The sequence below is a fragment of the Lepisma saccharinum genome, chromosome 17 (assembly GCF_977018435.1).
Source record: "Lepisma saccharinum chromosome 17, izLepSacc3.1, whole genome shotgun sequence".
Classification (NCBI taxonomy): Eukaryota; Metazoa; Arthropoda; class Insecta; order Zygentoma; family Lepismatidae; genus Lepisma; species Lepisma saccharinum.
The window spans coordinates 26,201,960-26,226,083 of NC_139245.1; the positions used below are offsets into that span (position 1 = coordinate 26,201,960).

Sequence of the window (24,124 nt, forward strand, 5' to 3'; positions counted from 1 at the left end):
AATAAATAGTCTGCGTGAGAAAAGCTCATTCTTAGTTGCCTTTAGAATTTCATAGAATACAGTAATTGTTAGTGAGCTCCAGAGTCACACCTAGTTGCCTTCTATTTTACATCAAATTAAGTCTTAGTAACTGAGCTCCTAAATAGTAGAAGTGAAAAGGAAAGGAGAGAATTACGAGCGAAAGTGATCGTTTAGAAACCGGGATTACGTTAGGGCAGTTTTGGGAGAAATCGAGTTACGCTCCCTAGTTGCAATATAATTAAGCCTTGTTTCCATATTAAAAAAACACTAAGTTGCTGACCAAGGCAGTTTATGAAGATATAAAAACACTTATAATGTTTCAACCCTGTATCAGGGTCTTCCTCAGACTAAGAACTAAACTAAAATGAAGAAATACACACACAGAAAGATATATACACATAGCAGGGTGACTAGCCACACAATCATGTTGACAGTCCTTATCTTGGAGGATTTCTCCAAAGGAATTAAGTACATTTTGCCTCTTGACAGATGACTAATGGGTCTACCACACTGACAGGTGATTGACAGGTCAAGATTAGCAAGAGTCTGGAACTACCTGTTTATCATTCCCCCACCCCTCCTGTCTTTTCGGATATGGATGAATACCTCCTCCCATGATCTTCTCTTATCTGCCTCCTTGTTCCTTCCTCTTTCCTCCTTCCTTTTTCTCATCCTTTCAACTTTCTCTAACACACTCTTCCATTCCTTGTTTATCTTGAGTCCTCCATTCCAATTCATGATTTATTCTCCTTTCTTCTCTATTTCTTTGGCCTCCTTCCATTTTCTCACTAGTTCTCTCTTCTCTTTTCCTATATGCCTCGCCAAATCCCATTCTACTTCATGTCCTGTCTCTCTATTGTTTTTAAATATGGCATTCCTGTCTCTCTTCAATCTCACATCATCCATGTGTTGCTTTAACCTGTCTTTAAGTCTCTTCTTAGTTTCCCCTATATATACACTTTCGCATCCTCTGCACTTCACCTCCTAGATAACCCCTTCCTCTTCTTCCTCTCTCTTTTCTTCCTTCTTCTTGCTGGCTATACTGCAGCCAGGAGTGGCCAAAGGCTGTCATAGCCTTAAATAACAATCCCAAAATCTAAGCAACAATGTGTTTAGACACTATCTATGATTTTGTATAAAAATAATTCTTTGTTAACCGTAGGTCAAACCTGCCATTATCACCTTTACATGAATTGAATATTCTAAAAACTATATTAAGTGGAATTCTAAGTGTGATACTAGCTAAAATATAGTGGCCTTATAATTATGAATTGTCCTCATGGCTTTAGCCTGGAAATTTTATTTCTGGTCTGGAAAACCTGGAAAAGTCAAGGAATTTTGTTTTTACAAAATTGTAGACACTAATTTTAAAGTAGTTCAGAATATTTATCAATTTAAAAATATATTTTTTAATTTGGACTATACCATAGCAGTCTAGCTATTTTTGTGGACCTCGCAAGATTCTCTAAGGAAAAATATCAGAGATTAAACTGGAAACGAGACTTCCTCAAAACTGGTATCGGCCAGTATTGATACATTGACATCAGCTCAGCTCTATAATATAAGTAAATTATTGTTATTATTTTTGATAATCGTGTTAGCAGAAGATGTTTTAATTTATATTTAGTTGTGAAATTTTCAATTTAATGGAAATTTATTCGTATTTAGTAGTTCTATGGCAATGCCATATTTAGTTGTTCTTTAATTTCATTGAAATCTCACTTTCTTCCAGGTGTTTTGTAATGTTATCAAGGCAACCCTAACTCTAAAGAATGAAGGGATAATGCCATTTACCTTTTATTCTGATGCTAAAGAACCAGTGGACAATGGTAGTGATGAGAGTGAAACAAAAGAAAATCAGATGCCATCTCCAGGAATATTAATGGTGTCTCCTAAAACAGGACTTATTGAGGCTGGGCAGATGGAAACACTGAACATGACATATGTCCCAGGCATTAATGAAAATTTCCATTGTACATTTAGACTTGAGGTACGTTTATTATATCCATATTTTGCCTTTATTGTAATGATTCACTGCTTGGTTGTCTGAATGTTAGCGACAATGGTTCCGTCTCAGTAGTCAATCCTGATTGAACATTATTTAATATCTTATTTTCCCCTTACCTCCCTTCTCATCCTTAAATGTACTTTTTTTTTAGTCACCAATTTTAGGGATTGACCATGGGAATTACCATTTATCTGGTATGATGATTACTATTCTATCTCACTTACCAGAATTCTGAATTATTTTTGGCTCAAGGGGCATGCTGTTCTTTGGCTGTGCAGCAATCAAGCATTTTGAAAGGGTGAAGGCTCATACCTGTTCGAATCTCACTTTAACCTTTAGCGGACTGATGGGTGTAGCTATTTCTGTCGAGGACAGATGGGAGATAAATCTCTCATCATTGAATGGTAGGAATTAATGTGCCATTTGTTGGAAACTGCACACGATATGTCAGTTCGGTCTTCTTTGTTCATTAATATACATCTAAAGGTATTACATACTCAAATTACAAAACGATATATGCATTGTTACTATTATTAACAAGCGGTGTTTGAAAAAGTTCTTTGTTTACAGTGTTGTTATTTTTTTTAGCCAAGAACTATCAGTCTCTTTTCAATGAAACTTTGCATGGTTGTAGGAATGTACCGTACTACATTTTTTCAATCACTTGAATGAAAATAATCATGTTCAATAATGTTCTGGTTATATAGACTTCCACGTGACCACCATATGTACACATACCTTATGGTGTCGATATATCCATGAGAATGTTATTGAATGTGATCATTTCTGAGGTGTTGCGATTCATGTGTGGAATGATGACATTATGATGGGCTCTCGTACACCTCTCCACGTCTTTGCTAGGGGTTCCATCACTGGCTAGATATATCGGGATGTGATTATCCAACAATACATCCATATGTTGAGGTGTGCAATGGAACTTGCTCTTCTGTTTATGGAAGATAATGCACTTACCCATAAAACAGACCTTGTCAATGAGTCCCTGGAATCAGAGGATATCTAGTCATGCACTGGCCAGTGAATTCCTCATTTTGAATCCAAAAGAACATGCATGCAATATGTTCAGGTGACCCATTGCAGGATGAAATCCCCTCCTCATCTCCCTCCAGAGCTGCGAACAGTATTGTAAGAGGGATGCCATTTCTCAGGAACAGCTCAATATTCTTACCCTCAGTATGCCAAATCGTTGTATGGCATGTATTGTTGTAAGGGAACACCATATTTGTTATTAACATTTCTGTGCAGCATTAAAATAAGCTTTTGTGTGACTCTACATTTCTTTTTTCCCATTTTTACATTTTTTTCCACCACGATTGTTGGTTTCTTGTGTTTTCTTATTGCTTTCAGTTATTATCTCACATATGTAAACCAAATTGGTGCACGTTAGATAGCTGTGTGTGTGATGTGCCATGATCATTAATTTATGGACTTGTGTGTAGTTGTTATTGTTGCAATGCTGGTATTTATTTCATTATGTTTTAAATTGCCTGAATACAGCTTGGATACTTGAATCCTTTTCCTGTCACTTTGAATGGGATTGGTGTCTACCCTCAAATATTTATACATCTTCCACGAAATTTTGAACATTGTATGACAGTTGAAACCGAATATGCTGCTATTTCACAAATAACAGATCAGTGGATGAACTTGCTACCAGATCAATATAATGAAGACAACTCGGTTCTCTCAGAAGAAGACTTACTTGAACTCTCCAAGGAAGAGTGGCATACAGAAGAGGTATGCATTCTTGTATTTTACTTACTTGTGTAACACTCTGGATATCATAAGAAATTAACTCTGATAAACTTACTTTTCATTTTTCCACGTAAATTTTTTCTCGTGATCGATTTTGCCACCCGTCTGGTGGCTTCATGAGGCGTGAACTGTCTGACGAAGCCACCAGATGGGGGTGTTCATGCCTGACGAAGCCACCAGACGGGGGTGTTCATGCCTGACGAAGCCACTAGATGGGTGGCGAAATGGATCGCAAAAGAAATTTACGCAGAAAAATGAAAAGTAAGTTTATCAGAGTTAATTACCTATCTCCGCGTAACCGCCAAACAGATATCTTTAGATACAATGTATATCATATAAGAGTTAATATTTTTAGGTATGCTTAAGGATGGGTTAGATTAATACCAGTGTGTAGGTACCAATGATGATTTTACCAGTCTGATATTTTAATAAATAGCCCATGATTTAGTCCACAGTTCTGCCTATTTTTGTTATTGTTCTTTAAAAGGAATTTCAATTAATATCTAGTAGAGCTGATCCAATACTGGCCAGGACCTCCTCGATGGTGTAGTAGTAACGCCATTGCCTTGTACTCTAGGGGTCCCAGGTTTGATACCCAGTGGAGGCACATGATGTTTTGGATCCCACTTTAAACTGTAGGTCCAGCCCCAATTAGCCTTTCTGTGCATAAAGTGGACTGAAAAACCAACTCGAACAAACAAACCAATACTGGACAATACATTCCTGGCATTTTGGTCTTTCATGGGGTCTACAAAAATACCACTTGACACTTTTGTGGAATCTAACTATCCGAGAAATTATGTAAAATTCAGTTTCCTTTTATTTTGCACCAGTTTTACAAGACACTGGGTAAATTGGTGAATGGATAAGCACACTAATATTAATCAATATTTTGAACAACTTTTAATTTTTACAATTTTCAAGCATCAGTATCGATAAGAGTATGAGCATCAGTAAGTATATCAGTTCAGTCATAATGCTTACATATGGATTGGACAGTAAGTGGGCAGCCCCTTTCCAAAGCAAGTAATAATAATTATTTTTGTATTTGTTCCGAGTTACAATTTTTCATTCGTTTATCAGTTATTCCATTATATTGTGTAAGTTTAAATCTTGTTCTAACAGTCATATACAAAATCTTGGATTATTACAAGTAGATACATTAAAAACTAGATAAAACTACAACATGTGCCTTGTTATGTCTTCTGAATGTTCGGACCAACCTCAGTCCTTCTTCAGTAATGGGAGAAAAGACTAAGTCATGGATGGGATAAAACAAGGTTAAAATAATTAAAAGTCCTGATTAGAAAGTATTTTTAACCTTTCCATGACTCAATTCGTGTCCTACCCCTGAAGAAGTACCAAGGTCAGTTTGAAAACTCTGAAGACATGACGATCATGTTTTTTTAATATGTTGATAACAGTCAACATGAAATATCAACTTTCTTATAGTCAATGTGTATCTTTACAGTTGCTGTACCCAAGTGTTGAAGATATCAAGTTAAGTATAGAGAGAAAGTTAGTACATGATTACATTTTGGAAAATCAAGAATTTGTTCTCAAGAAATCACTTGAAGCAAAAAAAGTCATCTCCCTCTTCCCTGTGCCACCATACACATTAGGTGAGTGCATGTATCAAATTAGAAGCGCTAACCTGTATTTTAGAATACTTGATTGTTTCCGGAAACACGTACCTTTCGTATGAAAACAATTTTTTTTTTTTTAACCTTGGAATATATTTGTGCATCAAAAACACCCATTGATTTCCATTACTATTTCCTACATTGCTAAAGAATTTCATGGGTGTAAGAACATGTAAGGGATGACCATCTGAGAAGGCATCCAAAAGTTGACCTCACTTCCACATAGTGCACTCCAGTAACTGCATTCTTGCAGGCCAATGAGTAGGGCTACATATTTATTGTGAATAAAAGATTAAGATTTCAGTACTAAAACTGGGCACACTTCTGGATCAAAAGTGGTGTGTAAAATGCTAGAGATTTGCTATTCCCTGATGAAGATTTTTAATTAATATATATTTCATGTCGTTACATTTGTCTTTACATTGTTGCTACTCAAATTACAATACGATAACATCCAGTACAGTATGTTATCATGTGACATTTAATTTTAAATGCAAGTTGTAGTTCAGCTTGCTAGTTTATACTTCTTATAGCTCCATTGAATGTGAAGATACCAGCAAGAAGTTTGTGAAATGTCACATTTGTATGTTTTTTAAAGTATATGTTTATAATCATAAATAATCTAACAAGATTGATTGTCTTTGTTTATTTCTAGACCTTGGTAATGTAATTGTAGGAACAGCAGCATGTAAAACTATAGATCTAATAAATGCTGGTCCACTACCAGCAACTATTGCAATGACCAAGTCAATTAAAACTGTCCTCAAGCAAGATTGTATCTCAGTGCAGTTTTCCAAGGTGGTTGATCTTCCTATAAAAGAGCAGACTTCCTTAACTGTGGAGTTCAGTCCAATTAGAGAAAGGTTTCCGGAAATCAGGCATGATATTTTCCATCAGATATATCTAGAGGTAAGAATACTTTTCGAATTAGTTTTCCAGATAATGGAGTTGTTGCCTTGTAATCAGAGGGTGTGAGGTTTGATTCCTGGTGTAGCTACATTCCACAGAGGTTCACATTCCACTTCAAATTGTAGTTACAATCTCGATTAGCCTATCTGAGTCAAAAGCAGATTTAAGCTAAATTTATTTTGTTTTGCTTTTTAATTAGACATGAGAATTGAGTGAAATTGTTGTGAGTAAAGTTGATCTGATAATGATTGATTTATTGAGAGAATATATCTGAGCTGATACCAATTTAAACCAAAACCAGTTGGTAGTTGGCATAATGTTCCCCCATTTTTTTGTAGCTGTGGTTGTTTTTATTAATCATATATATTACATAATTGTTTTGTATTATTTTTTAGGTAAACTATGGTGCAAATATCCCTATCAATTTGACAGCTGTGGCCACAGTTCCTTTCATAACTGCATCCGTAGATGTTGTAGATTTTGGAGCAGTGAAGTGTGGGGATTTAAAAACTATAACCATTGCTATAAGAAATAAGTAAGTTTCATTTGTAAATACATCAGTACTTTCTGTGCTTATTCTAAGGAACTTTTTACTTCTAACTGCTACTTAGTTTATATTGGTGATGGACAAATATGAAATTTTTAAAGTACCAATGTAAAATTTATCAATACTGATAACCGATATTCTATTAGTCTGATGTAAAATTTGCAAGTGTTTCATGAAGCACCTAAATAATTAATTCAATTCATCTTCTTAATGAATGATTTTTGCCTTAGAAAGAGAAGCTTTATATTTAGACATTTATATATACCAGAGTATATTAATTGTACCTATATATTCAAAAACTCAATATGCTAACCAAGACAGAAATTTATTTTATTTTAAAACATAAACTAAACGTAGTGTTTCAACCTTCTAGCAAGCAAATTTTGTACTTGGTACAGAGTCTGAAGAAGACCTTGCTAGAAGGTTGAAATGTTACGTTTAATTTATGTTTTAAAATATAATAAATTTCTACCTTGGTCAGCATATTGAGTTTTTCATATCATGGAAACAAGGCTTAATGGTGTTACTATATATTCATTACAAATTAACAAAATGGCAGAATTTTAAATTTACATTATTGTCAATGAATTATTGGCAATAATTTTGAATATTGAACCAGTAACTTTTACCAATACACTATTCACAGTTCCATATATGATATCATTAGAACATTAAAATATGTCATTCATCACATAATGAACTTTTTCACATTTCGTTGGTGCAAAATTAAGGAAATATGTGCATTTTGTATGATTTCCATGATTTTCTAACTGGAAATTATACAAATTACACACAACATTGAAATATCCAGTGTCAGGTTAGGTGTCATCCATTTACAGGATTAAATTTAATCTGATATTTTCCTATCCAAGATCACTGATACAGTCAATGGCATTTATGGGTTGTTATGGTCCATTGAAAGTCACCAGCCTCTGTAGAGGAGTGGTTAGCACAGCACACTACGATGCCAGTTGTCCTGGGTTCGAATCCCAGCCTGGACATGGCTATTCTTTGTGAGTGTCCCTTCATCATATCTTCACTCATACTCATATTCGCAATTAGCCAAAAGTTGCAGAAAAGAAAAGTAAAATAAACCAAATCAATCAATCAATACCACTGAGGGTCAGTTTCAGTTGGTGAGAAGTATAAATACAACCCAACAATTTTGGTCTACATTTTTGGGGAAGTTCTAGCAGAGCCTGAATGCTATATGAATTAATGTATTTAATTTTTTTTTCTTGTGCAGCGGTTGTGTGGAATGCTCTTGGAAAGTTGAAGTAGTTGAATTTTACAAAAAGAAGAAGAAAGCAATAGAGCTAAAAACTAAAATTAAACCAGCTCCTGAGGAAGTCATGGAAGGAAAAGAAAGAACTGGTTCACTTGACCCAAAAGTGGAAGAAATTCAGACCATTATAATCGCAACTGATGATCTTGAACAGAAGCAGAAGTTATCTGCCAAACCTGAAAATGCTGAAGATGACAAGGAAGCAGAAAAGAAGAAAGAATCGGGAAAGATTGAATCGCCATTGGCAGCAAGTAAACTGGTAAAAAGCAAAAAGAAACAATCAAAAGAAAAGAGTGTAGTAGAAATTGAGGAGGTTGAGAAGGCATCTTTGGCAGATGTGAAGCAGGAAGCTGCCGAAGAGAAGGAGAAAGCATTTGAAATGCTTCGGCACACAGCAAGAATGCAGGAAGAGATTGAGAAAGAATTCTATGTCCAGTACAAGAGTGATGTTTACCAACCAGGACAAGGTTGTCCTCTTGAAGTATTCTTCGAACCACTTGAAGGGGTAAGATCAATTCATATGATTGTGTATATCAGTACGTTGATTTGCTGGTAATGTGTGAATAATTTGTCTTATTTCTTATTTATTGAGAAGCTGGAGATCATGTCATGGAAATAGGAGTGATTTGCAATTCAGCCTCAACATTTCACCTGCTGCGGCATGACCAATCTGATTTTTATGTATAATAGAGTGTATAGCTCTCAACTGTCTACCATTTTGTAACAAACCTGAAGGAAATAAATTATTACGGACAGGCCAATATGAAATTTTGGCCGATACTGATAAAGTACCGATACCGATAACCGATATTCTACCGATCCAATATAAAATTAGAAATGGTCCTTGAAGAACCTGAATGGTTCATTGACCTCCTTAATAAATGTGTATTTCAAGGCGACTGCAGTGCAAAAGAAATTGCATATTTAGACATTTACTTTTTTAGAAAGTAGGGCATGGAAATTATCTATAAAAACTACAACAAATTCCTCTAAATTATCAGATATTTATCGATATATTGGATCGGTAAAATAATCGGTAATTTTACTGATACTCCAATATTGGCCAATACCGATTAATCGGTACCATCCCTATTATTAATGATGCAGAATACAAAAATTTGTAAATTTAAGGGAATATGTTCCACAGTTCAACTCTTAGAGAACTTATTTGATGATAATTTGTCAAATAAGAGAGCCACAGTGGTCTAGTTGGCGGGAGACCTGGATTCGATTCCCAGGGTGGGTGATCTAAGGTTGGAATTTTTCCAGCCTTGTCTCATAATGCATCTTCGGGGCTCACCCAGCCTCAAACCAATGGGTATGTGCAGTGTAAAGGCAGCCGAAGCATGGTGCTGATCACATCACTTCCAAAATTGCCGAGATCAAGAATGTGTGGGCCCTTCCCCCACATCCCCTAAATGTGCCTTCATGGCATAGTGCTACAGTAAATGCTCGGGGAACTTTACCTTACCTTACATTTCAGCAAATAAGGCTAAAGCACAATTGAATTTGTTTTCTCAGTCTTATTGTGTTTCAATGAAGTAGTAGATTTAAAGCAGAAAAAGCAATATCTGCACATACATTTTTCACTGAATTTTCTACATAGTACGTATATTTCCTGTATGTTCCAAATTGTAAGGTAATTTACAACTCTACACAGGAGAAACTAGGCACTCCCAATGTGATCAGTGTTTAAAAGGCAACAGATCATGGTGCGGTAGCACTGACAGAGACAATTCGAAATCGGTATAACAGCGACAGAAAATAAGAAAACAGGCGAAGCTAGGGCTGGCTTGGTAGCGCAGTTGGTAGAGCAATGGTATGGCATGCCAGAGGCTTGGGTTTGAATCCTTTGCATTTTTGTCTGAGATTTCTATGTAGTACATCTCCTGTGTGTGCCAAATGGTATGGTAATTTTGATATAATTTTGTCAAATTCCTCTGAACCAAACTTTTGAGTTCTTAAGTGCAAAATTGTCTTTGGTATGTGTAACATTTTCCATTAAAAGAGTTATATATATATATATATATATTTTTTTTTCAGAAAGAGTACAAGATGAAATTGGTTTTCACCATGGAAAATAATCCTCAAAAATTGCTTGTCACCGTAAAAGGTATAGGTGTATTACCACAGTTAGATTTCATTGAATCAAATACCATTGTGTTTGATCCTGTATTACCATATCCTGAGACAGAAGAAAAGATAGTAACAATAATAAATCCTTGTCAGTTTCCAGTGGAAATAGTTTTTGCAGATTATGACAGGTAAGTGAGAACATTATGGTATAAGTGACTAAAGCAATATATTATTTTTTGTAGCCTGTTGGCAATTTTAATTATGTATATTTAATTCAGCTCACCTGTACACACACCATAACTGGAAAACAAATGGAAACTGCATTTACTGCAGGTTCTTAAACAAAAATTCTTCATCTAACATAATAAAACCCCAATCCCATTGACTCACTCACTCATGTAAATTCTTGCCATGAAGGAAACCTCAGAGCCAGAAAATTAAAATTTTGCTCATTTTCCATACCTTTCCAGGTTAAAACCCTTTTGGAGGTTCCCCACAGTGTCCATTTCTCAGAAGAAATCAGTTGTTTTTTTATACTTTCCTCAAGATCAATACAGATGAATCAACTTTAGATACTGAACATGCTTTATACAAGAGTGACATATACATAAGCTTCAATATCAAAGATTACATAAACAATTATAACTTACTATAGCATGAAAATGTACAAGTTATACACAATAATACAGAAAAAAATCAAGTTTACATTCATATGGGAGAAAGGTGTGTAACAGGTGACCTTTCCACGTAGTACACCGAAATGTCAACTTCACTTCCACATAGTACACCCTGGACTGCATTATGCAGACTAACGAGACACTGGTGTCTGGACCTATTTATTTATTTATTTATTTATTTATTTATTTGAAAAGTCCTGAATACAGAAAAATCCATTTTACATCAGGATATCAACCGGAAAAGAAATAAACAAAATAATAAGATGAACACATACACGTACATATATAACAAGAATAATAACAATTAGGGCAAAAATAATAATATTTACACTTCAGCTGCTTTATGCACGCTGTTCTGTAAGTCTGCTTTGATAAATGGAAGCCCGAAGTGTCTCTTAGTTGTAAGTGGTTTGTAGCCTGTAGAGAAGTGATCTTTGTTCTAAAGATAGCCTTGAAGATTTAATGTAAAAGAAGTTGTACGTTTACTGTTGGGACGTGGGATTCTGATATTAAGAAGTGGCAAGAGTTCGCTGGTGAAAAGTTGTCCATTAATGATTCTGAAGAGTAGTGTTAAATCTGAGAGTTGACGGCGAAGAGAAAGGTCATGAATTTGTAGAGTGGATAGAATTTCTTGTTTGGAGAAGTTTGAAAGGGTTGGGCATCTGTATTTGACTATTCTGACAAAGAAACTTACTACTTTGTTTGTTCTCTTTATATTGCTTTCACATGCCATTGACCAAATACAGGCGCCATATTCAAGAATAGGAACAACACACATTGTAAAGTAAGTTTTGAGCGCAGAAACGTGTGTTATGTCTGTAAATCTGTAAATTAGTCCAAGTGTTTTCATCGGTTTCGAAGTTATGTAGTCTATGTGATGGTTGAAAGTCAGTTTGCTATCAAAAATGACACCAAGATCCTTGTGCTGTCGTACGAACGGAATAACCTAGTTGCATAACTTGTAGGATGGCACTGTGCTATTGTATAATCCTCTGTAGGACTGTGTGTGTGTGTGTGTTGTCCTGTGTTTTGTTCTTATATGTGATGAGTGCACATTTACAGCTTCAGCTTTTAACCCAGGAACAATATTTTAGTCCTCCGACATGTTTTTATTTTAGTTATGGTAAGGGACTGGACCCATGTAATGTAATGGGTGTCATGCTGACGCACCTACAATTTGATATTGAATTCAATTCAATAAATGGGAGAGGGCCTACATATCAGCCATGAGTGCAACCCAACCTCTGGCCTGAATAAGGCCACTCAGTAACTTTCCCAACCAACCCCATCATCCCCATTTCCAACCCTTCCAGCTTCTCCTCATACCCCCACACACCACACAACACCACTCACAATTTTCAAAAACCTGGTGATAGAACCACATTTTTCTGTACCAACTATGTTCTTGCTTTGGACCTGGTAACTTTGCATGTTGATAACTCACTCCTGTTTCTACCATCTTTAGTCTATGAAGATGCCATGAAAATTTAAAGTTTTAAAGTGTCTGGGGAACATTTCCTACTTCCTTCTCAGTTTCTATTTAGCCCTTCTGACCCTTCTTCCTTTCATTCACTACATTGCCAATAAATAAGTAAATAAAAAAACTATGTGTGCTGAAGTAAAATACTACCTGAAATATTGCTGAAATTCTTTGAGTAATTCTTTGACTTTTCAGCCAGTGCTTGGAAGAGGATAGGATCAATCGATTACTCTGCAATTACTATTTGAAAGACAAACTTGTGCTTCCTGAAAGAAAGGCAGGCAACACTTTACCTCAAGAAGTACTGCATTTTTATAGCCATTTGGTGGAAGGCTTGAAGATGAAGATTCATCAAGAATCGTCTGGTAAGTCGTAACATTTTTGGATACGTAAATGTTAATTTTTAGTGAAATGTAAAGATATGGATAGTTAAAAATACTTTCAGTCACCCTAATATATGGTGTTTTAACTTTGTCTAAACCACTTAAATATATGGGGCCTCCCCAATGGTGTAGTGGTAACGTCGTCACCTTGTAATCAAGGGGTCCCGCGTTCGATACCCGGTGCAGGCACAAGTGGTTCAGATTTCACTTTGTACTGTAGGTCCAGTCCCGATTAGCCTTACTGTGCATAAAGTGGACTTGAAACACCAAATCAACCAACCACTTAAATATCTTTATATTTACTTCATTATTTGGCCGAACAAAATTTGACATCTTGGATTTTTGCATTAAATGTACCAATAAACACTGCCACTAAATAAAGTTCTATTGGGACTATTTCATAGCAATCTACAAGAGCTTTGATTCAAAATAATCACTATTTCACATGAGATGGTCATCTATACACCTACCCCCCCCCCTCCCCCAGTCATGTGGCTAAAATAATGAAAACGATTCATTTTACATTATTTTGAGGATATTCAAACTCTGTGAAAGTGTAGTTTGATTTGTTTTGCACTACATGAGGCACCCAGGCTTGATGTATTGGCATTGGCTCATTTCTTATTAGTACCATCACATCCACTAAATAATTTATACTCTCTTTCATGGTAGCTAATATTCATAACTAAAATCACTGTTTACCCACCAATTACCGATGTATGAATATCGGCAGAAATTAACATTTCGGCATCTGCATAAATCTGATATTTAAATCAGTGCCGATAATACTAGTTTTAATTTTTCAAAAGATTTATATTTTAATTTTGTAAAATTTATTGAAAATTAGATTATGGATCTTCATCACTGTGGAGTTTTGTGATAAAATTATTGCAAACTCTCATTCAGAGGATCAGCCTACCTCAAAATCAGAAATAGAACAGTACATTGCTGAACCAACTATTCCACATGACTAGGATCTACTGTTGTATTGGAAATTAAAAAATGAGTATCCAAACCTGAAGCAGGTGGTGAGAAAATACCTGCTGCATCAGTATTCAGTGTTGCTGGACAGATTTGTGATAAGAGAAGAAGTAGGTTACTTCCAGAAGTGCTTCAAAAACTCTTGTTTCTGAAGTTGAATCTGCCAGCATTAAATTTCAAATATTAAGAACAAGAATTCATTTTGCATTTCAAAGAACTGCTTGTGTACTAATAGTAAATCTGAGAATATATATGCATATATTATGCAATAGAAATGTACATAGTAAATTTATTTTTGTCATGTTGAAAATAACATTCTATTTCTGTTGAATAATCGTATGCATCGGAATCTGTTAAATATAAGCATCGGTTCCAAAAATTATCGGTGAGTACGGCATCGGTAAATTTTCAGCTTCATCATATCACTAATACGAGGCATTGTTTTCTTTTTACTTCAGCATTGTACGTAGTTGTTTAATACAGTACTTATTCAAATACATTTGCTAGATTTCAAATAGGTTAAGTTTTTCTGAATAAATTAGTGACTATTATATTTCCATGAGGTTTTTTGCTCCATTTTACTTTTCATGTGCAAATGAATGAATGAGAAACTTCCAATCACATCTTGATTGGGAGAATTACAATCCAATTGTGTATAAGGGGAGATATGATTGTTAAAGAAAAGATACATATAGCTTCTTTGGTTTTCACTGTACCGTCTCATCATTATTTTGCACATATCCAAAGTTCTTTTACTGCAAAACTGTGCTACGGAGAGGATAGGAACTCATTTATTGCTAGTGCAGATAAGCTAATTGGGACTGGACCCACAGTTTAAAGTGGGATCCGAACCATTGTGCAAAGAGCCTCCACTGAGGATTGAACCTTGATTACAAGATGACAGTGTTCCCACTATGCCATTGGGAAGATCTGGTTAATGGTATTACCTTTGCAATTAAAAAAGTTGTGTTACCATGATATTTCGTCTATTGTCAGGACCTTTCAAAGCATGTTTCCTACTCTTTGATTGTAGGATTGGTTTAATCATAAAAACATACGAGTCATGTTCAAACAAGCTGACATACTTGGTCACCGAAATGTTCTAAATTAGAGTTCTTTGCAAGAGATGTTAAGAAAATGACAGCATATACAGGATTATTCAAAAAGAAAGAGCAGATTTCAAATGTTTATTTCTCACAAACTATAAAACATAGAAACATTTGCCATACAACAATGGATAGAGGAAGGTTCAAAGTTTTATAATCCTGCCTATTAGTTCCATTCAATACACATCGAATTATTGTAGCTATCAATTAAATAACTAGGGACCAGTTAATTCGTGTTTGGCAAGAAATGGAGTACCGTTCTGATGTTTGTCAGGCAACACATGGTGCTCATGTTGAGTGCATACATTAAAACTTTCAACAATAAAACTTTGAATCTTCCTCTATCCATTGATGTATGGCACGTGTTTTTATCTTTTATAGTACGTGAGAAATAAACATTTGAAATCTGCTCTTTCTTTTTGAATAACCCTGTATTTTGGATTAAATTGAGAATGAATAACATACCTGATCCATTGTTAGCATAGAGTCACTGAAGCCATTGTTACAGTATTAACTTTTTGCAATTATCAACGCTCTTTCAATGTCAATCTAGGAAGTAAAATTGGGTGAAATCACTGTTGTACATATTATTTTTGTTTGTCTACTCTTAGTTGCTGTTGATGAGATGAAGAAGAAGAAAAAAGGCAAAGGTGAAGCAACTAAAAGTCCTCCATCACCTGACAAGAGGATTGACCCTGTAAAGTCACCTGACAAATCACCAACCCATGAGTCAGATCTAACACAGCTTAAAGATCCAAGGATTCTGGAAAAAATGCTGCAGGGTTTGTGATAGTGATACCATTGTTCTTTACTAATGGACTGGAACCTTGGTTTTACATTTTTCAGTGGACCAAGATAAAATAAATAAATTTGCAAGAACATGTAAAATCCAGGAACGTTTTTATGACATATGGCTTCATTTGGACTATGAAAATTGAATATACAGGGTAGGCCAAAAGTGACGCTCTTATGGTGTATATTGTGAAAGAAAGTGCAGTAATCAGTACAGAAATGGTAATGAACTGAACAAGTTGAGAAATTAAACACATGAGTAATGCAGCATTCAGATGGACCTATATTGGAAAACAGATATAATTACCACACAACATATGTGAGGTGGATACACATTTCTCTCAACCTACGACAACTTTTTATGTCAATTTCACTTGTGAATAACACCTTATTGCACTATAAATAGTTTCCGATCATGACTTTTGGCCCACCCCACTGCATATAATGCAGAAAAAATTCAAATTCTGGGAATGCAAAATTGGGGTTCCACTGTACTTATATAAAATACTTATTACATAAATTACTGATTTGATAATAAATTTTTAGTACAAAAATCTAATTGGTGTTGACTCCATCATAAGTCCAAGAGAAAAGAAAACTTGCATTGTAAAACTGATGTGTAACTTGCATTGTAAAACTGATGTGTTCTAAAACACTCTACTTTTTAATTTCTATTAGGAAGGTAGTTGAGCGGTTCCTTTTTGCAATTGGAAGGTAAATGTACTGTTGCAAAACCAAAAGTCACAAGTTTGTATTAACTGCCAAATTATGCATTTGCTAGACTTTGAGTGTAAGCTGAAAACTTGTGTGGTGTATTTGTTCCAGGTTTTCCCATGACAGGAACAAGGGTCATTCGCTTCATTTTTTTAATGTTTTCACAAACCACTTTCTGCTAACTGCCTTCCTTGTTTAAGAATCTTAAGATATGGGAAATATGTTGATTATATTCCTGGTTTTAAGGATACAGTGAAACCTTGATTCTACGTTTTTTAGGGAAACAAGGTGAATAACCTTAAACTATGGGAAAATGTAAAATCCAGAAAAATTTTAAAATTTGTTGCTTTATTGAGATCAAGAAAATTGAATGTATCATTTGAGAAAATGTAAAATCCGGGAATGTAACAAAGAATCTAGGGCTGTGATGATACCACTTTGAACCTATACTGAAACTGATTCTCACAGTCTTTTTATTCACACTGATACCAATTCTTAAACATTGTAGGGATTTAAGGTTGTTCAGAATATTTAAAAATGTTAATCTGGCTCTCGAGAGCTGTTTGCACAACTGGTCAGGTTAATATATTAATATATTACAACTATTTCTTGTCAGTCTTCAAGAGTTTTGCTTTAAGATATTTATAGGTTCTTTTATGAGTAATACAAATGAAATTTAATCATGGAATCCCTCTTTTACCACACAGTGTTAGTGCAAAGTTAATGAAAATTGCACTTGCAGATTTTACAAGATAGATACCACAAAAGTGCATGCAGAATTTTGCACACCTGGTCTCCTGGACACATGATAAATTTGAACTAACGGGCTGCTCCGATGGTTCAATAATAATAAGGTACCAAAACTATAAACATTAGAGGCCGTGATCAAAATATTGATATTCGCAGAAACCTTACAAAATTACTAAAGTTGAAAACTTCGTGAGGTATTTGCCGGGTTGTTCACAGCACCTCAATTTCAATTAATGCAAACTGGACCCAATAAATCTATAAGAAGGACTAAGCGGTGCTTAACCAAGGTACAGACAATTACTTGTAACAAGGAACATAAGTCAAGCTTCCTATTCATATACAATTCACCTGCAAAAATAAATGCTAAGCGAAATTTTCAAGTTTGTGCATGCATAAACAAACAGTATAATGATTGTTAATATTAATGCCTTTACCACTAACTACACATGTCATGTATGCCCACACGTATTGGTTGATATGGCAAGGTCAAATTATCGTACACGTACTTCAATTTATAACAGTTTTGACAACTTGATTCAATTATGTCTTTCTTTAACAATAACAATTCAATTACTCGTAGATTCAACCAGCCTTAATAACTTTCAATATAACAATAAGCCACAACAAGAAAGCGAAGTAATTGCTTTGCATAATCTTGCATTTTTTTTATATTTCATAAATTTCAACAATCGTTACTTTTAATTTCATGTGGACACATAACAAGAAAACTGTAACTTGCAAAACTATTCAATTGCATAACATACATGTTTTGCTTAAAACCAATTACAATTTTGTCCAGCAAAATCAGTTTAATTAACAAGTGTTCAACACTTTGTATTCGTAAGTTATAAACCGTGACCACTACCCATGGCTTTTATTTGCGTTACTCTTATTATGCAACTAGACAAGTAAAGGGGGGGGGGGGCAATGTTAACTAGATGCTCATTCGAAAGGAAGGTTATGGTAAATTTACTTTCTTTAATTCAACGATATTAATGCCAGAACAAGGCGTCGAAAATCCAATGTCGCGATTTGCTAAAAATGACTTTTTACGACTGTTTACTTTCTTTTATCTTTCGCAACTTAATAACAGTTTTATCGCCGGACAGAATCTACTAGTGGTAACTAATTCTGATTTCTCGTCTAACTAACAATTATAGGTTCTTGTTTTTTTTCATTTAATGAGAATTACCAATTTACGTAGAATTTCACTAGCAAGTCGCTTGTTCAAAATTAAGCATTCATGAATATCACTTGAGCAAATATATCGTGATTTATTTTAAATACGTCTCAAGTGATCAATGTACTACTTGAACACACCTTACTCAAATGTAAAATAGGTTCATGGGGGATCACTTGCACTACGTCACTTATTCCAACACTAAGGAACTTGGGGAGATCACATTATGTAACTAAATACTGTGGGCACACTTTAAATGTAACTACCTTTTAGAAGTTCTACACGACGTCCTCTAGTATTTGGCTAGCCTTCAGTCCTTTTTGAATGTGTATTCCAAACATGTTGATCACTAAGAAGAATTTGACCAATTTCTCAAGATTTGCCCACGCGTAATCTTCGTACATCTGGATTTTCACATATTGTCGTCAGACATTCATATATATTAGTTCATTGACGTTGCTTATAAATACGTGAATTATACTCCCCTTGCATCGCTCTTGCCAAAAATAGCAAAGTTGACGCGATACAAATTCGAACTGCCGTAATAGCAATTACAACTGCCCCTTTCTGATGCGTGATTCGAACTGCTGTCGACTGTGTCTGCTTACATCAGGTTACGTCATGCCAAATTGGCATGATTAAGAAAGCAGCTGAAGTAGCATAACAGGTGCTGCCACCTATAGGAAATTTCCAGAACTACGTCACTTTTCTTTCGTAACATGAGCTGATAATCGCAAGCAACACTCGGTGTTGAAGATTGTAAGATTTTCGGTAACTTTATACAGATATACCAGGTTTTTATCGAAAATCGCTACAATAACTAAACTAACTAACTCTCTAGCCTTCTTAAACCCGAAGGTTTATGGCTACAGCAACACAGGCCTTCCATCTGTCCCTATCCTGAGCAAGATCTACCCACTCTTTTCCATTCCTTCCGATTTCTTTTAGGTCCATCTCAATGTTATCTCTCCATCTTAGTCTTGGCCTGCCTACTGGTCTCTTACCATCAGGCTTTCCAACAAGAATCCAATAAACTCCTCTTTCCTCTCCCATTCGTGCCACATGGCCTGCCCACCTAAGTCTTCTTGATTTAATCATTCTAATAATATCTGGTCATTATGTAACCTTCTCCACTCACCTGTCTCCTCATCCCTTTTATGTCCAAATATTTTTCTAAGGATTTTATTTTCAAACACACTTAATTTATGTTCCTCTCTCAATGTAAGGGACCAAGTTTGCATTCATATAATACTACATGCAAAATTATGGTTTTGTATATTTTAACTTTTAGTTTCTTATATATTATACGAAAAGACAAAAGTTTATGAAGAAAAAAGTAACAGCCTGCTTTTTATTTCCTCTTTAATATCATTTCCGTTTGTTAGTATTACTCCTTAAGTACTTGAATTTGGAAACTGGTTCAAATGAGTTGTTATCAATAATTTGATTTTGATTACTACCTAACACTTGGTTTCGGCCTGTAAGCATATATTTGTTTTTCTTTGCTAACTTCCAAACCTATCTCTTTAGCTGCTTTTGAAATACTTTAGCATTATTCTTAATTGTATTTACATCATCCCCTAGTAAGTTTACATCATCTGCAAAAATTAAAAATTTAAAATGATAAATTTAAACAAAAACTAATAGTTATACCATGGTATCAGCTGATACCAATACATCAGTGTTAACTCTAGTAGTTCTGTTACTGTTTAAGCATTAACAAATTCTGTTGCTGTTCTGCTATGTGCTTTTTTATTTATTAATTTTTACTCAAATTGTTGCTTTGGATTATATTTAACTTTGCCATCTCGTGTTAAGTTAAAGCAACAACATGACTTGCTACATAATTTAGTAATAATACATGATTTTGGGTATGCTCATAGGTGTTGGAATTTATTTGCAGAAATGGTGATGGACACCGTTTTAAGTCCACAGACATCAAAGCTTTCTCTGTCAGATCCAGTAGGAACTGCTATCAGGAGGGCAAGGCCAGAAGAAGAGAAATTCGAAGAAGCTTTCCACCTGAGGGATGGGGTTGCTTTGATCTTTTATGGAGCACCAAGTTCAGGTATGTGTTACTGTTGAGGTATATTTAGTATACTTCAACAGTAATCTGCAACTGGGAGCTAAGTAATTGTTCATTCTACTTTCTCATCTCTTCTATTCGTGTCTCTGCAACTTTCTATCTCATTTTAAGCTTACCTCATTGTCTATTTATCTATACCATCCTATCTGTATTTTCTTATTTTACGTCACTTTTATACCACTTTTAGTTAATCACTACAAAATGGATGAGTGAAGATTAGATAAAGGGACACTTACAAAACACCAGTGTTCAGGTGGAGAGTCAAACCTGGAACCTTTGGTGGCAGAGGTGCATGCTTGAATTTAATAAGAACAGTTGTCACTTTTCTCTATGTCTCAACTCTGATACAAAGTGAAAAATCATGGAAAACTCTTTCATAGTGTTTTTTTATTATTATTACTAATCAAATCCAGTGGCGTGCGGTGACATTTAAACTAGGGTACGCAACATGGGCCAACCGAAATGAATTATGGGGGCCAGAACCCCCCCCCCCCCTGGCCATCATGTTATTCAGAAAATAACTTTTTTCTACAATTTTATAATGGGAAATTTCTCATCCTTGTATCAATATCCAATTGTAACGAGGTAAAATATATGTATGATATTTTATATTCGCAAATATATTCTGATGTAGGTACGTAGAGCCCAACAATTCAACTTTGATTATTTCCTTCATGCAGTGCGATGAACATTGAACGGGAAGGAAATGGCACAATCATTTTCCGTCCTTTCAAATTTCATGTAATAAATTAGATAAATCTCAGTATCCTCTACTATTACACAACACCTTTCGCAGAGGAAACCAACGAATAAGACCAACAATAAAGTTTCACTGTTTTTCTACTCAGTCAATCACTCTGTAGAGATATTTTTTCTTCTTGTCAAAAATCAAAATGCCTAATATACTGCTTACCATCCTTCACAACTCCTGCCTGAAACAATTTTTCCAAATCAGGAACAGACCTTCCATTTCGGATTGTTTACACTTTTTTTTTTCGTAAATTCCGAAAATCCCTTCTCCAGTATGTCATCAATAACTCCCGGTCCCCCTCTTTTATCACTTCACGGCACCGACAAACAATAGAGATCCTGTAATGTAAATAATATGAACGAAACACTCGCTGCAAATTTCACACAACAGAAGAAAGCAAAAGTCAACCTCGCACGGTACGTTGTGTCCGGTCCCGCTATGCCCGAAAACCACGCGTTCTTGTGGACGAATAAATCGGAGTTGCCAGTCGACAAAGTATTTTGTAGAAGGGAGATAATTAAGGACAAGTAGAAAATACGTCAGCATACATCCCAGAACACTTCAAAAGCTAAACTATAACTTGACAAGTTTAAAAACAAGACGCTGCAATTGATTGTTTGCGCACCTCACATCACATTTCCCCATACCATTGTCTGCGGCGACGTTCATTCGCAGTGTTGCAAACTGGAGGGAGCTGAATCCTCTGAGAATTTTCAACGAAATTTGAATGTGAAAGGCATGAATTAGTATCCCGTCACCTACGCTAACTATTGATTGCGCTAAATTCTAAATACATTTTGATATTTTCCCTTTAAACCTTAAATGAATTAAGTTATATTAGGGATATTTCTTACCAGCATAAGAAATGTATGAAATAAAACGATAGAAAAATGAAAAATATATAAAGGATAGAACTGAGCTCACCTTCTAAATGTTTTCCAGTTCTCCTTCTTCAGCTTCACTCTCCCACTCATCCGAGTCTGTGTCTACCGATGAATCTGTGTCCGTGTCTGAATCGGCTTCACCAAGTCTAATTCAGTTCATCTACACGCTCGGCCATAAGTCCATTTCTTTCAAAGTAAGAATCTTGCAGCCAAGAGTAAAGAGCAAGAACATTTCAATGCTTTAGAAAAGAACAGAGGCAAGCGTGTTATCAGATTGCCTTCTCGTGGTGATTGTTGTACGATAAACAAACGAACCACCACCCCACTCGGTTTAAAAAATAAAATAAAATAAAAACAAAACAAAAAAAACTGGACACTGCTCGATGTCGCATTCAGAAAATGAAGTCATTCGCCCTGTAGTTTCTCTTCGTTATAAACCTTAACGCACGTGCGTAACACTACAGTTTACGATCGGCGCACCGCACGCATTTTCAAAGGCCGGATTAAATAAAATGAACCACTGATATAATAGGAGCCTGCATGCACCGTCACGCTAAACAGTGAAAAATTGTTTGTCATATTTGTTTTAGCTTAATTTTGCTGAGTTGGCACCACTGGTACTCTCAATGCCAGACCAGTGAGTAGAAGAGTGGTGGGGAGGATGACGTAATACGAAGTGCTCCGCAGCGATCTGCGCATATCGGGACTTAACTTGTCAGGCTATACCGTACATCACTTTGCAATGTCTGGCGGGAGGGAGGGGGGGGGGGGGGGCTCATTCGAATCCCATTGTAAGCATTGTGTTTTATTATGTATTTCTTTTATCATTCATTCATATCGTCGGGTCAACAATCAACACCCATGCTATGGAACTCAAAGGAAATGTTGATCCCGAAAGGAGATAAACAGATACTTTCATACTCTGAGAATTGTGCGAAACTTGCAAATTGTTCACATATTTTCCCCTCGACACAGTGGCAGTCCATTCTGGTCTTCACCTCCCTATACGAAAAAAACTTGCTAGCGTAACTTTAACCTCACATAAATATTTTATATGTGATAGTTTACGCGTATATTAAATATGATCTTCCACCACTACATATTCTTGCCCTCCTGTCTGATTCCTGCATCACTTTTTATAATGTATTTTTATTGCAATCCAACAGTGATCTATCTACACCATGATCTACGCGTGGCTGCTAAATGCTAGTAAGCTAAGCATTTCAGAAAAAAATATGTTTACTGTCAACACTGCATACGCTGTCAAAATCTTGGGTACCCTCGAAGCTTAGAACCGGGAAAGAAGTGGGAGAGAGGGAAGCGCGGGCAGACCCAAACACGTGGCCGGGGCTGATATGAGCCAATGGGGTTACCTTCCGAATTTCTAGGGTACCAAGCAGAAGAAACAGCGTCTTTCTGCGGAAATCGGCAGGGACGCGGATCGGGTGGTTGCCGAAGTCTCAATCGGGATCATTCGGGACTGCCTTCAGGAAGGCAGCAGCGTGTTCGTGCGGAAATCGGAATTTCTTGCAGTGGAACTGCTTTCGGAGCGATAATTGTTGAATTTTCATGTTCGGGAAAGACGAAAAAATGTTTATTTTTTCTTACTGTGTTGTGGGTACGCAGTGCGTACCTTGCGTATCCTGAATGCACGCCGCTGATCAAATCTAACTTGGTAATTTGTATTTGCTCCTGTTGTTATACAGGGTCATCGAGAATGCTTGCCGGGATTTTAAACTGTTATTATAAGAGAAGTATTTAATGGATATACACGTGTGGCATCTTAAAATGTTCAGCAAAGTTTAAAGTTTTAGACTTAGCTTAGTACACTTCGATATGGCGCCATTTGTATCTCTGGTGACGTCTAGACGTATTCAATCTCCTGCCACGTCTTCTGAATCGTGTCCAGAGTTACAGTTGCAATTGCTGCAGCAACCCTCTCTTTAAGGTGCTCCTGCGCATGCGCCGTTTTAAGCCTCACGGTCACACAAGGTCACACGAAACTTTCAACTTTTCTGAACATTTTAAGATGCCACACATGTTCCATTAAATAGTTCTTTTATAATAACAGTTTAAAA

The 24,124-nt window shown here is 35.7% G+C and overlaps 1 protein-coding gene across 1 annotated transcript in view; it reads left to right on the top strand.

The window, feature by feature from the left end:
* LOC146001338 (hydrocephalus-inducing protein homolog) overlaps positions 1–24,124 on the top strand; it is a 230,199-nt gene that overhangs the window by 72,266 nt on the left and 133,809 nt on the right. The window contains exons 24-33 of the mRNA XM_083138652.1: positions 1,754–2,011; positions 3,545–3,784; positions 5,274–5,424; positions 6,101–6,354; positions 6,750–6,889; positions 8,148–8,691; positions 10,230–10,450; positions 12,615–12,784; positions 15,501–15,671; positions 20,229–20,393. Coding sequence (XP_082994778.1) covers positions 1,754–2,011; positions 3,545–3,784; positions 5,274–5,424; positions 6,101–6,354; positions 6,750–6,889; positions 8,148–8,691; positions 10,230–10,450; positions 12,615–12,784; positions 15,501–15,671; positions 20,229–20,393 — 2,314 coding nt within the window. The remainder of the gene's footprint in view (positions 1–1,753; positions 2,012–3,544; positions 3,785–5,273; positions 5,425–6,100; positions 6,355–6,749; positions 6,890–8,147; positions 8,692–10,229; positions 10,451–12,614; positions 12,785–15,500; positions 15,672–20,228; positions 20,394–24,124) is intronic.